Genomic DNA, 14,373 nt, shown 5'->3' with positions numbered 1-14,373 from the left:
ACCTGTCATTCAACAACATCTTTGTCTCTGTACTTCCGCCTCGACTGACATCTCTGCCCAAACTCTTAGCCTTTACAAATGTCTGCTTGTGTCTGTGTATGTGCGGATGTCTTTCCGCTCCCGGGATTGGAATGACTCCTTACCCTCTCCCTTAAAACCCACATCCTTTCGTCTTTCCCTCTCCTTCCCTCTTTCCTGATGAAGCAACCGTTGGTTGCGAAAGCTTGAATTTTGTGTGTATGTTTGTGTTTGTGTGTCTATCGACCTGCCAGCGCTTTTGTTTGGTAAGTCACATCATCTTTGTTTTTAGATATATTTTTCCCACGTGGAATGTTTCCCTCTATTATATTCATATCATTAATTTGAACCCAACAATTACGTTTGTTATCGTCACTGTTGCATTTCGAAATCTTTTCTGTCCTCTTATTTTCTCTTTCTGTTTTTGCCAGTAGTTTCACTTTGTATTCACCTTCTCCTTTTTACCGTAATCTACTATACAATTTTATCCCGCCTATATATACTCAATAATATGTAACCCACTTCCAAACCATAACCAAAAAATTTTTTTTCCGCTTTCAACACTACCGCTGCTATAAAATCCACTGTTTCTAGTTCACAAACAGTTCCTTTCACCATTTCGGCTAGTTCTAATAACTTTCACTTTATTTCCATTTCCATTTTTCCCACATCACTGATCATTTTTAGCCGCTTCCCACATGTTTTAACGTCATTATTTCTTCGTCAGACGATTGTTAGCCTCATTTTCATAATCTGCCACCACAAAACCACTCCTTTTAATACATTTACACGTAGTTTTTTCGAAATTTTCCCGGACTTCTCCACCCTTTAACATGTTTTGGCGGCAACACAACCACCTAACCTTTCTGCACATCGTTGTCTACCAATCCAAGTTCACCACAGGATCAACATAGCCCAGCTTTAACCAACACTTTTTCGCCCTTTTTCAAGCCAGATCTCCAGTTGCTTTCTAGTTCCCCTTTATCTCTCCCCATATATTTTTATTTTCATTTTCATTTCAGCCTCATGTTACACTTTCCACCTTCTAATACCACGTCACCCTCACAACACCCCCGCAACGACCCCATTAAGTTTTATTTACATTCCCTCCACAAACATGCCTTCACCCTAGCCAGATTACGCTCCCATACTTTATTTTCTCAGGCTTGTCTGACATTTGGCATTACCCCCAAAGGCCTCACACTTAAAGTTCCCATTTCTGGCTGCAACCCTTCTTTCCATCAGTCCCTATACCAGTTCCAAACTGAACAATCCATTGCCCTCACCCACCTAATCCTTCACCTACACATCAACTCAGCCAATGAACACACCCATCAGCTCCTATCCTTAATAAAAGTCCTAAATCTTTCCTCTCCCACATCCACACCGACTGTTCAGAGCATCCTCCTACAGGCCAACCACAAATTAGAACAGCATGCCACCCTTCACCTCAAAAAACTATCCAATCTCCTGGTTTCCCACCTCCGGAAAGGCAACTCACTCACCCTTCACAACCTTTCCAGCAAACCTCAACCTCCTCTCATTGCACACAAACCCAGTCTCTCCCATCTACTCAATCTCCCACTTCCAGCTCCACTCCCTCCAAAATCTCAAAATTCCAATCAACACAATCTGGAACCACAACACCCTAATTCGGTAGTTAACCTTTCCTCCAAACCTCTCTCCCAATCCGAAACCTCTGTCCTATCCAAAGGCCTCACCTTCAGCCCCACTCCCAGATTCAACCAAACAGCCCTCGTCAAAGATTTACTGTCCTACACTCGTACTCTCTGCTGGAAGTATCACTTTGCCACGAAGAAAAATGATCCTAATCCTACCCCTAATGATCCAACTCCCCAAGACACTATCCAAATTGAGCCCTGCCTGGAACAGTTCCGTCCTCCATCACAGCGGGACCCACCTCCTCTTCCTCAAAATCACCCTCTCCAAACCTTCCAGGAATTTCTGACTTCCAGCCTTGCCTCTCAATCCATCTTAAAAAACCTTAATCCTACTCCCAACATCACCACTGCTGAAGCCCAGGCTATCCGTGATCTGAAGGCTGACCGGTCCATCATCATTCTTCCAGCGGACAAGGGTTCCACGACTGTGGTACTTGATCGTCGGGAGTATGTGGCTGAGGGACTGCGTCAGCTTTCAGACAACACCACATACAAAGTTTGCCAAGGTAATCCCATTCCCGATGTCCAGGCGGAGCTTCAAGGAATCCTCAGAACCTTAGGCACCCTACAAAACCTTTCACCTGACTCCATCAACCTCCTGACCCCACCGAAACCCCGCACCCCTACCTTCTACCTTCTTCCTAAAATTCACAAACCCAGTCATCCTGGCCGCCCCATTGTAACTGGTTACCAAGCCCCCACAGAACACATCTCTGCCTACGTAGATCAACACCTTCAACCCATTACATGCAGTCTCCCATCCTTCATCAAAGACACCAACCACTTTCTCGAATGCCTGGAATCCTTACCCAATATGTTACCCCCGGAAACCATCCTTGTAACCATTGATGCCACTTCCTTATACCCAAAACTTCCGCACGTTCAGGGCCTCACAGCGATGGAGCATTTCCTTTCACGCCGATCACCTGCCACCCTACCTAAAACCTCTTTCCTCATTACCTTAGCCAGCTTCATCCTGACCCACAACTTCTACTACACTTTTGAAGGCCAGACATACCAACAATTAAAGGGAACAGCCATGGGTACCAGGATGGCCCCCTCGTACGCCAACCTATTCATGGGTCGCTTAGAGGAAGCCTTCTTTGTTACCCAGGCCTGCCAACCCACAGTTTGGTACAGATTTATTGATGACATCGTCATGATCTGGACTCACAGTGAAGAAGAACTCCAGAATTTCCTCTCCAACCTCAACTCCTTTGGTTCCATCAGATTCACCTGGTCCTACTCCAAATCCCATGCCAGTTTCCTTGACGTTGACCTCCACCTGTCCAATGGCCAGCTGCACACATCCGTCCACATCAAACCCACCAACAAGCAACAGTACCTCCATTATGACAGCTGCCGCCCATTCCACATCAAACGGTCCCTTCCCTACAGCCTAGGTCTTCGTGGCAAACAAATCTGCTCCAGTCCGGAATCCCTGAACCATTACACCAACAACCTGACAACAGCTTTCGCATCTCACAACTACCCTCCCGACCTGGTACAGAAGCAAATAACCAGAGCCACTTCCTCATCCCCTCAAACCCAGAACCTCCCACAGAAGAACCACAAAAGTGCCCCACTTGTGACTTTCCGGGACTGGATCAGACTCTGAATGTGGCTCTCCAGCAGGGATATGACTTCCTCAAATCCTGCCCTGAAATGAGATCCATCCTTCATGAAATCCTCCCCATTCCACCAAGAGTGTCTTTCCGCCGTCCACCTAACCTTCGTAACCTCTTAGTTCATCCCTATGAAATCCCCAAACCACCTTCCCTACCCTCTGGCTCCTACCCTTGTAACAGCCCCCTGTGTAAAACCTGTCCCATGCACCCTCCCACCACCACCTACTTCAGTCCTGTAACCCGGAAGGTGTACACGATCAAAGGCAGAGCCACGTGTGAAAGCACCCACGTCATTTACCAACTGACCTGCCTACACTGTGAAGCTTTCTATGTGGGAATGACCAGCAACAAACTGTCTATTCGCATGAATGAACACAGGCAGACAGTGTTCATTGGTAATGAGGATCACCCTGTGGCTAAACATGCCTTGGTGCACGGCCAGCACATCTTGGCACAGTGTTACACCGTCCGGGTTATCCAGATACTTCCCACTAACACCAACCTGTCAGAACTCTGGAGATGGGAACTTGCCCTTCAGTATATCCTCTCTACCGTTATCCACCAGGCCTCAACCTCCGCTAATTTAAAGTTGCCGCCCCTCATACCTCACCTGTCATTCAACAACATCTTTGCCTCTGTACTTCCGCCTCGACTGACATCTCTGCCCAAACTCTTGGCCTTTGCAAATGTCTGCTTGTGTCTGTGTATGTGCGGATGTCTTCCCACTCCCGGGATTGGAATGACTCCTTACCCTCTCCCTTAAAACCCACATCCTTTCGTCTTTCCCTCTCCTTCCCTCTTTCCTGATGAAGCAACCGTTGGTTGCGAAAGCTTGAATTTTGTGTTTGTTTGTGTGTCTATCGACCTGCCAGTGCTTTCGTTTGGTAAGTCACATCATCTTTGTTTTTAGATATATTTTTCCCATGTGGAATGTTTCCCTCTATTATATTCATTCTACATTATGGACAGGTAGACAGTCTAAGAAAATTCTTTATAGAACGAGCAGAAACTAGCAAAATACACAAAACAATCACTCATATAAATACATCGGCTACACCATTGCGATTTCATAACCACTTCTACAACCCTTTAGATCACATAACATCAACAGATACAAAGAAAGTAAACCGGAAAGAGAAAACACTACATGGCAAGCACCCGTATCATCTAACACAGCCACACATCGATCAAGATGCATCCAACACATGGCTAAGGAAAGGCAATATATACAGTGAGACGGAAGGATTCATGATTGCAATACAGGGTCAAACAATAAACACCAGATATTACAGCAAGCATATTATTAAAGTTCCCAATACCACAACAGATAAATGCAGACTTTGCAAACAACAAATAGAAACAGTAGATCACATCACAAGCGGATGTACAATACTAACAAATACAGAATACCCCAGAAGACATGACAATGTAGCAAAAATAATAAATCAACAACTTGCCATACAACATAAATTAATAAAACAACATGTTCCCACTTACAAGTGTGCACCACAAAATTTACTGGAGAATTATGAATACAAATTATACTGGAACAGAACCATTATAACAGATAAAACAACACCACATAACAAACCTGACATCATCCTCACCAATAAAAGAAGAAATTAACGCAACTAATCAAAATATCCATACCCAATACAACAAATATACAGAAGAAAACAGGAGAAAAAGTTGAAAAATACATCCAACTGGCTGAGGAAGTCAATGATATGTGGCATCAGGATAAAGTTGACATTTACCAATTATACTATCAACTACAGGAGTCATACCACACAATATCCACCAGTACATCAACGCAATACAGCTACATCCAAACGTATATATACAACTACAGAAATCTGTAATTATTGATATATGTTCAGTTACCCGAAAGTTCCTAAATGAAATGTAACATATACCGTACAGTTAAAAGGATGTCACGCTTGATCAAGGTCCGCGTCACTTTCCATTTTTAACCAGACATAACGTCTGAGAAAGGAAAGAAATAATAATAATTATTATTATTATTATTGGAAACGGCCTTGCCGCAGTGGATACACCAGTTCCCGTGAGATCACCGAAGTTAAGCACTGTCGGGCGTGGCCGGCGCTTGGATGGGTGACCGTCCAGCCGCCATGCGCTGTTGCCATTTTTCGGGATGCACTCAGCCTCGTGATGCCAATTGAGGAGCTACTCGACTGAATAGTAGCGGCTCCGGTCAAAGAAAACCATCATAACGACCGGGAGAGCGGTGTGCTGACCACGTGCCCCTCCTCTCCGCATCCTCATCTGAGGATGACACGGCGGTCGGATGGTCCCCATGGGCCACTTGTGGCCTGAAGACAGAGTGCTATTATTATTATTATTATTATTATTATTATTATTATTATTATTATTATTTCTCTTTCCTGTCTCAGATGTTATGTCCATAATCTACCATAGATTCCTTTAACAAAAAAAATGCTCAGTTTTATTATTACTATTATTATTATTTTCATTTGGCCATTACAGCAATAGACAACTACACACATATTATACAGTACAATTGACCATTTAAAAGAAACAACAGCATTTTTATTAGTGTTACAATATTATATTACACTTGAAATATTCATTTATGTCATAGAGTGGGTAGGTAACTAGTCAGTCATACAGTATTTGTTTGACTGCAAGGGACCTGTCAAGAGAGCAGCGTGTGGTGCGATGATTGACTACTGAAGTAAAATATTGTCAAATGATCTTTAACAAAACCAAAAGAAATTCTGGTTGTATGTAAAGGCTGTTAGTGGCACTAAAGTCAGTGTCCAGTAACTAGTGAATGAGATAGGCACTGAAATTGAGGGTTGCAAAACAAAAACCGAACTGCTTAACTCCATTTTCAAATTTTCCTTTACAAAGGAAAGCCCAGGAGAATTGTCCCAAACTTGTACCAATTAAAAGATGAATGAAATAAGTATCAGTATCAGTTGTGTTGAGAAACAGCTGAAACCGTTACAACTGGACTCAGGTCCCGCGCCTGACAGAATCCCTGTTGGCCACTTCTAACTATAATCTACCATAGATTCCTTTAACAAAAAAACATGCTCAGTTTTATGAAAAAATCACAGGTCACATCCACCTACAAGAACGGTAGTAGAAGTGATTCACAAAACTATTGTCCAATATCCTTAATATCAATTTGTTGTGGAATCTTAGAACATATTCTTAACTCAAACATAACAAGTTATCTCGAACAGAGTGACCTTCTCCATGCCAGCCAGCATAGATTTTGAACACATTGATCATGTGAAACCACACTCACACTTTTCTTACATGACATACTGAAAGCTTTGGATCATGGCAATCACGTAGAAGCAGGATTTCTTTATTTCCAAAAAGCATTTGACTCAGTACCACAACAACACTTATTGTAAAAAGTACACTGTTATGGGGTATAAAGTGAAATTTGTGACTGGATGGAGTACATTTTGGTAGGGAAGACACAGCATGTAATCTTGGATGGAAAATCATGGACATATGTGGAAGAAACTTCAGGTGTGCCCTAGGGAAGTGTGTTGGGACCTTTCTTGTTCATTTTGTATATCAATGACCTTGCAGACAATGTTAATAGGAACCTCAGGCTTTTTACAGATGATGCAGTTACCTGTGATGAAGTAATGTCTGACAGAAGCTGCACGAATATTCAGTCAGATCTCAGTAAGATTTCAAAGTGGTACAAAGATTGGCAACGTGCTTTGAATGTTCAGGAATGCAAAACTGTGCACTTTACAAAATGAAAAAATGTAGTATCCTATGACTATAATATCCATGATTACCTGTTTAAATCAGCCAATTCACACAAATACATGGGTGTAACACTTTGTAGGGATGTGAAATGGAATGATCACATAGGCTCAATTGTAGATAAAGCAGGTAGTAGTTCAATTTATTGCTGGAATACTGGGGAAGTGCAATCAGTCTACCAAGGAGATTGCTTACAAATTACTCATGTGACCATATCTAGAATACTGCTCAAGTGTGTGTGATACGTACCAAACAGGACTAACAGGGAATATTGAACATATATAGAGAAGGGCAGCACAAATGGTCACGAGTTTGTTTGATCCATGGGAGAGTGTCACAGAGATACTGAAGGAACTGATCTGGCAGACTCTAGAAGATAGATATAAACAATCCGGGTCAGAAAGTCTATTAACAAAATTTCTGGAACCAGCTTTAATTGACGACACTAGGAATACACAACCCCTATGTATCACTCACACAGGGATCATGAAGATAACATTAGAATAATTATTGTATGCAGAGAGGCATTCAAACAATCATTTCCCATGCTCCATACATGAACAGAACAGGAAGCAAGCCTAATAATGGATACAGTGAGATATATCCTTTGCCATGCACTTCACAGTGACACACGCACACACACACACACACACACACACACACACACACACACACACAAACTGGAAGAGGGGGTGGGTACGGGAAACCTGAGTTGCAACTATTCACACTGGGACTTTACTGTTAATTCTTGGTCATGCCAACATACAAATCAATAGTTCTCTTTAGTCATTAGGTTTTTTTTTTTTTTTTTTTTTTTTTTTTTTTTTTTTTTTTTTTTCTCCATCCGTGGAACATTTACAATGAAACAGGTTTCTCATATTTTGTGTAGTTTTTATAACTAGTCATACACACATTTATAATTACATAATATTTTGGTGATAATGTCATATGTTGCTAATAATCTACATCTATGTTAAATATTCTTTTACAGTATAACAACTTTTACTTACTAAAAAGGTTTTAAGCTTTTGTCTGAAAGTGAGGGGCTCATTTATTTCTTTAATTTCTTGTGGTAATTTGTTATACAGTTTTATCCCATTATAAAATATACTTTTTTACGTCTTTGCCTTGTTCTTTCTATCTAGATGGAGGTGGTGACAAGCTCTTGTTTCATGGTCATGTATTAGGCTGTTTGTGTTGTACATGTTGAGATTTTTCTTAATGAACATTATGTTCTGAAAGATATACTCACAAGAAACAGTTAGAATGCCTAGCTTTCTAAAAAATTCTAGACAGTGGGCCCTGTTGTTGCTGTTTGTTATTATCCTTATGGCTCTTTTTTGTACTTTGAACACAGTTTGTATGTTACTGGCACTTGTTCCCCAAAACATGATCCCATAGCTGAGGACTGAGTGTAGATATCCGTAATATGTTATTTTAAGACAGGTATTATTGCATACCTGTGCAAGGATTCTAAGAGCATAGCATGCTGTGGATAATTTCTTTGTCAAAATGTTGACATGGTTTGTCCATTTCAGTTGGCTGTCTACATTCATCCCTAAGAATTTGGTACTTGTTACACATTCTAATTCATTATTATTAACTTTTATTCTAGTGGCATTGTGTTTTTGTTCAATTGGAAGTTAATATAGTTAGTTTTCTTTACATTTAGGGTTACTTTATTTTTTAATGACCAGTTGTGGACATCATTGAGAGCCTCGTTTGCTCTTTCTGACAGTTGTGTTTGATTTTCACCTGTTATTACTATGTTGCTGTCATCAGCAAAAAGTATTTTTTCTCCATGTCTGATACTTTGTGGGAAGTCGTTAATGTACACTCCTGGAAATGGAAAAAAGAACACATTGACACCGGTGTGTCAGACCCACCATACTTGCTCCGGACACAGCGAGAGGGCTGTACAAGCAATGATCACACGCACGGCACAGCGGACACACCAGGAAATGCGGTGTTGGCCGTCGAATGGCGCTAGCTGCGCAGCATTTGTGCACCGCCGCCGTCAGTGTCAGCCAGTTTGCCGTGGCATACGGAGCTCCATCGCAGTCTTTAACACTGGTAGCATGCCGCGACAGCGTGGACGTGAACCATATGTGCAGTTGACGGACTTTGAGCGAGGGCGTATAGTGGGCATGCGGGAGGCCGGGTGGACGTACCGCCGAATTGCTCAACACGTGGGGCGTGAGGTCTCCACAGTACATCGATGTTGTCGCCAGTGGTCGGCGGAAGGTGCACGTGCCCGTCGACCTGGGACCGGACCGCAGCGACGCACGGATGCACGCCAAGACCGTAGGATCCTACGCACTGCCGTAGGGGACCGCACCGCCACTTCCCAGCAAATTAGGGACACTGTTGCTCCTGGGGTATCGGCGAGGACCATTCGCAACCGTCTCCATGAAGCTGGGCTACGGTCCCGCAAACCGTTAGGCCGTCTTCCGCTCACGCCCCAACATCATGCAGCCCGCCTCCAGTGGTGTCGCGACAGGCGTGAATGGAGGGACGAATGGAGACGTGTCGTCTTCAGCGATGAGAGTCGCTTCTGCCTTGGTGCCAATGATGGTCGTATGCGTGTTTGGCGCCGTGCAGGTGAGCGCCACAATCAGGACTGCATACGACCGAGGCACACAGGGCCAACACCCGGCATCATGGTGTGGGGAGCGATCTCCTACACTGGCCGTACACCACTGGTGATCGTCGAGGGGACACTGAATAGTGCACGGTACATCCAAACCGTCATCGAGCCCATCGTTCTACCAGTCCTAGACCGGCAAGGGAACTTGCTGTTCCAACAGGACAATGCACGTTCGCATGTATCCCGTGTCACCCAACGTGCTCTAGAAGGTGTAAGTCAACTACCCTGGCCAGCAAGATCTCCGGATCTGTCCCCCATTGAGCATGTTTGGGACTGGATGAAGCGTCGTCTCACGCGGTCTGCACGTCCAGCACGAACGCTGGTCCAACTGCGGCGCCAGGTGTAAATGGCATGGCAAGCCGTTCCACAGGACTACATCCAGCATCTCTACGATCGTCTCCATGGGAGAATAGCAGCCTGCATTGCTGCGAAAGGTGGATATACACTGTACTAGTGCCGACATTGTGCATGCTCTGTTGCCTGTGTCTATGTGCCTGTGGTTCTGTCAGTGTGATCATGTGATGTATCTGACCCCAGGAATGTGTCAATAAAGTTTCCCCTTCCTGGGACAATGAATTCACGGTGTTCTTATTTCAATTTCCAGGAGTGTATATAAGAAACAATATTGGGCCTAATACACTTCCCTGTGGGACGCCTATATTCACATTTTCTGGGTCAGACAGGTGTTTTATAAGGGAATTGTTTGAAACTTGTGATATCTCAACTTGTTGAACTCTGTTTTCCAAGTATGATTTGAACCACTTCTTTGTCATACCTCTTATTGCTATTTGCCCTAATTTATGAAGTAAGATTTTGTGGTCAACTGTATCAAAGGCCTTGGACAAGTCTAAAAAGATACCACTTACATCTTCACCTTTGTCCAGTGCTTCTAAAATTACTTTAGTGAACAGTGCTATAGCAGATTGTGTGCCTTTTCCGGGCCTAAAACCAAATTGGGCATTGGAAAGAAGATTATATTTATTCAGGTAATTTAGCAGTCTCTTTTTGACTAGTATTTCTATTATTTTAGAAATGATAGACAGTATAGAGATCGGCCTGTAGTTCTCTACATTTTCCACATCTCCGTTTTTAAGGATAGGTATAACTTTTGCTTGTTTTAGGTACTCCAGAAAGTATCCAGATTCGAAAGATTCATTAATTATGTTTGTTAATGGGCCCTTTATGGAGTCTATACAATCTTTAATTACGCAGACTAGGATTTCACCAAGTCCTACTGAAGTTTTATTTTTTAGTTGGTGTACTACTAGTGCCACTTCCCTTTCTGCAGTTGGCAAGAGCACCATTGAGTTTGTTGGCTGGTTCTGAGTAGGTAAATCATACATATCTGGAAATTTCTGCTGTAATTTTTTTGCAATACTACTGAAATATGAGTCTACAAAATCAGCTGTACCTTTGCACTGGACATGAAACCTTTTTCATGCTGGTTACTGCCTCCAACATGAATAATAATTACCTGGATGGATGGCAATGTCTATGTCATATTCACTTAAACATGCTCCTTCATCACCATTAGCTTTCTAATGTAGAGCTTGTTACCATAATACATATATATGATACAGGATAATCCTCTAATTCATATAGCAGAAATAGCACTTTCTCCTTGTCTCCTTGTATCTCTTTGTTTTAAAAATCCACTTCAGCAGTGAAAGCATTTGGAAGGAAATTGGAGGCATTGACCATGTGTATTATGAGCCAACTGCAGGTAAAATATCACCTACATAAAAACTATCAGTTAAAACCATAATTAATTTAGGAGTGCCTTAATGCCATGCATACACTTTTTTCAACTAATTGATACTATATTATGTTTCTGAGATAAGAAAGTAAATAAGGTAGATATGATTTTTCAGTCTGTTAATCTTTAACAATAGTCAACTGGCTCCTATTAAACTGCACTTGAATCGCACAGGAGCCACTTTTTTTATCTCTGTTATCACTCTTCTCATTCATAATTAGATTGTTTCTATGCACTTTACATATGTATGCGTTCTTCTCGACAGCCAACATTCAGCTGTAGTTCAGCAACTGGTCTAGTTACCTACTGTTGGGTATATTATAGACAATGACTAAAAATATACAAAAACACTATAACTTACTGAAAGAAAATCTACCAAATGTAATCAAAGTGTGCTTGAAATCTACACAAATGCATAAATAATGTTGTTAAAATCTCATACTAGCAGCACAATACAATACTAGTAACTGTGCGCAGATAAAGATGATAGCAATTTACAAGTGCATTGTAGACAAAAAATCCAAATGTTTTTGTGCATTTTCCTTTAAAGGTGACAGGGAATTCTTATTGTGTTGTTCAGTGACTCAGTGCCAGAATGTAAATCCAAAGGTCTTGGTTTCAATCCCATTGGCCTTAGGATATTTTTCTGTCATTTATCACTTCTTTTCTCTCTGGCAACGATTTCTTAACGTGAAAAATTGTAAGTTATATTATGGTGTGGGGTCCAAGTTAAACTGTATATCCTCATATTTGGTTGGGTACATCACTTCAAAGGTTGCTGGAAAGCAATGGTATCTGCTTCCAAGAGGACAATGCTTTCCAAAAGGACAATGCTTTGTAAAGCATTTTGATGGTCAAATCAACTGTCTGGTGGAGAACAGCTTTACTGTCATATTATGACTGTAATAGTAGCAGGTGCAATGAAGCAATAGTAGTTAGTAGTTAGAGTAGTTGTAGCATAAGTGGTAATAATAGTAGTAACAGCAACAGTCTTTCATGCTTCCCAGGGTGACAGATATGTCTTGACATGATATGGGCAGTCAGACCCAGTTTGAGAACATTTTTCCACACAAGTGAACTACCATTTGGCACCCCACCCCCACCACCACCCCCCTTCCCTTCCCCAGCCCATACTTTTTTCCTAGAACACTTTCACTTTTGTCAGTTTTCACTACTGTTTGTAATACACACTGTATACAAATCTTGCACTTGGGCACCACTCTCATCTTGGTGCTGCAAGTAACTGCTGCTGTCCGTGATATGTCCTGTACAGTAATGGCCCCTCCCATCTTGGTGCATAAGTGGTGGCTTGTGTCACTTGTGCCTTAAACCAGCCCATTTGGCTTTTGTATGTCCATTCTTGTACCTGGAGGTCTGGGAGATGTGGTCGTTCACTATTGTAAGAAAATGAAACACCTACAGCCATCCTTATGATGTGATTTATTGTGTAGCTACCAGTTACGGCACTTCAGTGCACCATCTTCAGGCCTTAGTTGAAGCTGAAGGGGTTATCATGATCCATATATACAATGCTTCAGTGGCCAACAACTGGTTTACACAGACTACCTTGTAACTGTGATGTCGTCTCTCCAGTCATGGCTGTAGTTGTTTCGTTTTCTTGCGGTAGCCCATTTGGCAGTTATGGCTTTCAAAAAATCTTGGTACTATTGCTTTTTATTTAATTATATCTAGGTACACATGTATTAATAACTTTGACTTTTTTGTTTTTTATAGTATGAAAGCTGCAGTGAATACATGAAGATAAAAAAGAAAGTGGAGAGTGAAGCTGAGGATGTTGACTGGATACCACTGCACAGTCTTTATCAGGCTCACAGATACTGAGTCTCAAACATTCACAAATGACATGAAATGTTGAGATGAAAGCTGTTTAAAGACAGGAAACTAAGTGCCTTATTCTCATAACTGTTATGCTGAAGCATTGATGTGCAACAGATATTTGCATGTTTTGAAATACAGAAATCATTGACATGTACTGCTGATCAATATATTCATTGTTTACCTTACTTCTAAATCTCAAAATTAACTACTTGCAGCAACTGAATAAGATCCTTGTATATACTACTAAAATAAATAATGTTCAACAATTTTTTCAGTAACGTTACTCTCTCCTTGATTGTCATATAAAAGAATGTGTACACAACACAATTAGAAATGTTTGCAGATCTAGTGCAGAAATATTTATGTACTAGCTGTTACCTGCTGCTTCGCTCTCATATCAGTTGTTTTGTTATGATGAGTGATGGTGAGTAAGCAAGCTAGTAATTTCACAATATGTCTGTGTATATAGTGGTGTAGAGACATATGTGTAAAAAATGAATGTGGTTTACTACTTTGCTGTATGTTGAATATGAAAGCACACATTATATTTGCTAATCATATTTAAATAATGCCTTGACTCATACGTTCTTGCAGAAGCAAAGTTTTTAGGAGTTTCTCTGGCTCATCTAGTACCAGATGTGGGATTTTGCCACTAAAGTAAACTTAGCAACCATTTCTCCCTTCCACTTTAATGCATAGTGGTGCATACATTTTTGATCCATCCCCCTATGATGATTAATTTATGATTAACATAGTCAGTTAATAGATAATAACCAAATGCAGCCTCACCTAAAGCCTCCCACTTCCAGATGTAGAAGTCCAACACTGTTTTTCATACAGCCTATATTTAAATGATGCTGTCATTGTGAGTCTTCAAGCGTCTTGGAAGCTGTAAGAGACATGATGCACAGCATCTAAAATGTGATGGGCTTGTGATTGTTCTAATTTCTCTGTAGCTCTTAAGGCCACCTGACAGTTCTCCATTCAAATTCTGGCAGACATGAGACTGCTCTGGGGTTTTTT

At 41.5% G+C, this 14,373-nt stretch overlaps 1 protein-coding gene across 1 annotated transcript in view; it reads left to right on the top strand.

Moving 5' to 3' along the window:
• The window catches only part of LOC126260279 (Down syndrome cell adhesion molecule-like protein Dscam2), an 81,850-nt gene extending 68,313 nt beyond the window's left edge, over positions 1–13,537 (top strand). The window contains exon 10 of the mRNA XM_049957605.1: positions 13,246–13,537. Coding sequence (XP_049813562.1) covers positions 13,246–13,353 — 108 coding nt within the window. The 3' untranslated portion in view covers positions 13,354–13,537. The remainder of the gene's footprint in view (positions 1–13,245) is intronic.
• The last annotated feature ends 836 nt before the right edge of the window (positions 13,538–14,373 follow it).

The sequence above is a fragment of the Schistocerca nitens genome, chromosome 5 (assembly GCF_023898315.1).
Source record: "Schistocerca nitens isolate TAMUIC-IGC-003100 chromosome 5, iqSchNite1.1, whole genome shotgun sequence".
Lineage (NCBI taxonomy): Eukaryota > Metazoa > Arthropoda > Insecta > Orthoptera > Acrididae > Schistocerca > Schistocerca nitens.
The sequence above is the reverse complement of the archived record's forward strand: the minus strand, read 5'-3'. Positions and strand labels throughout refer to the sequence as shown.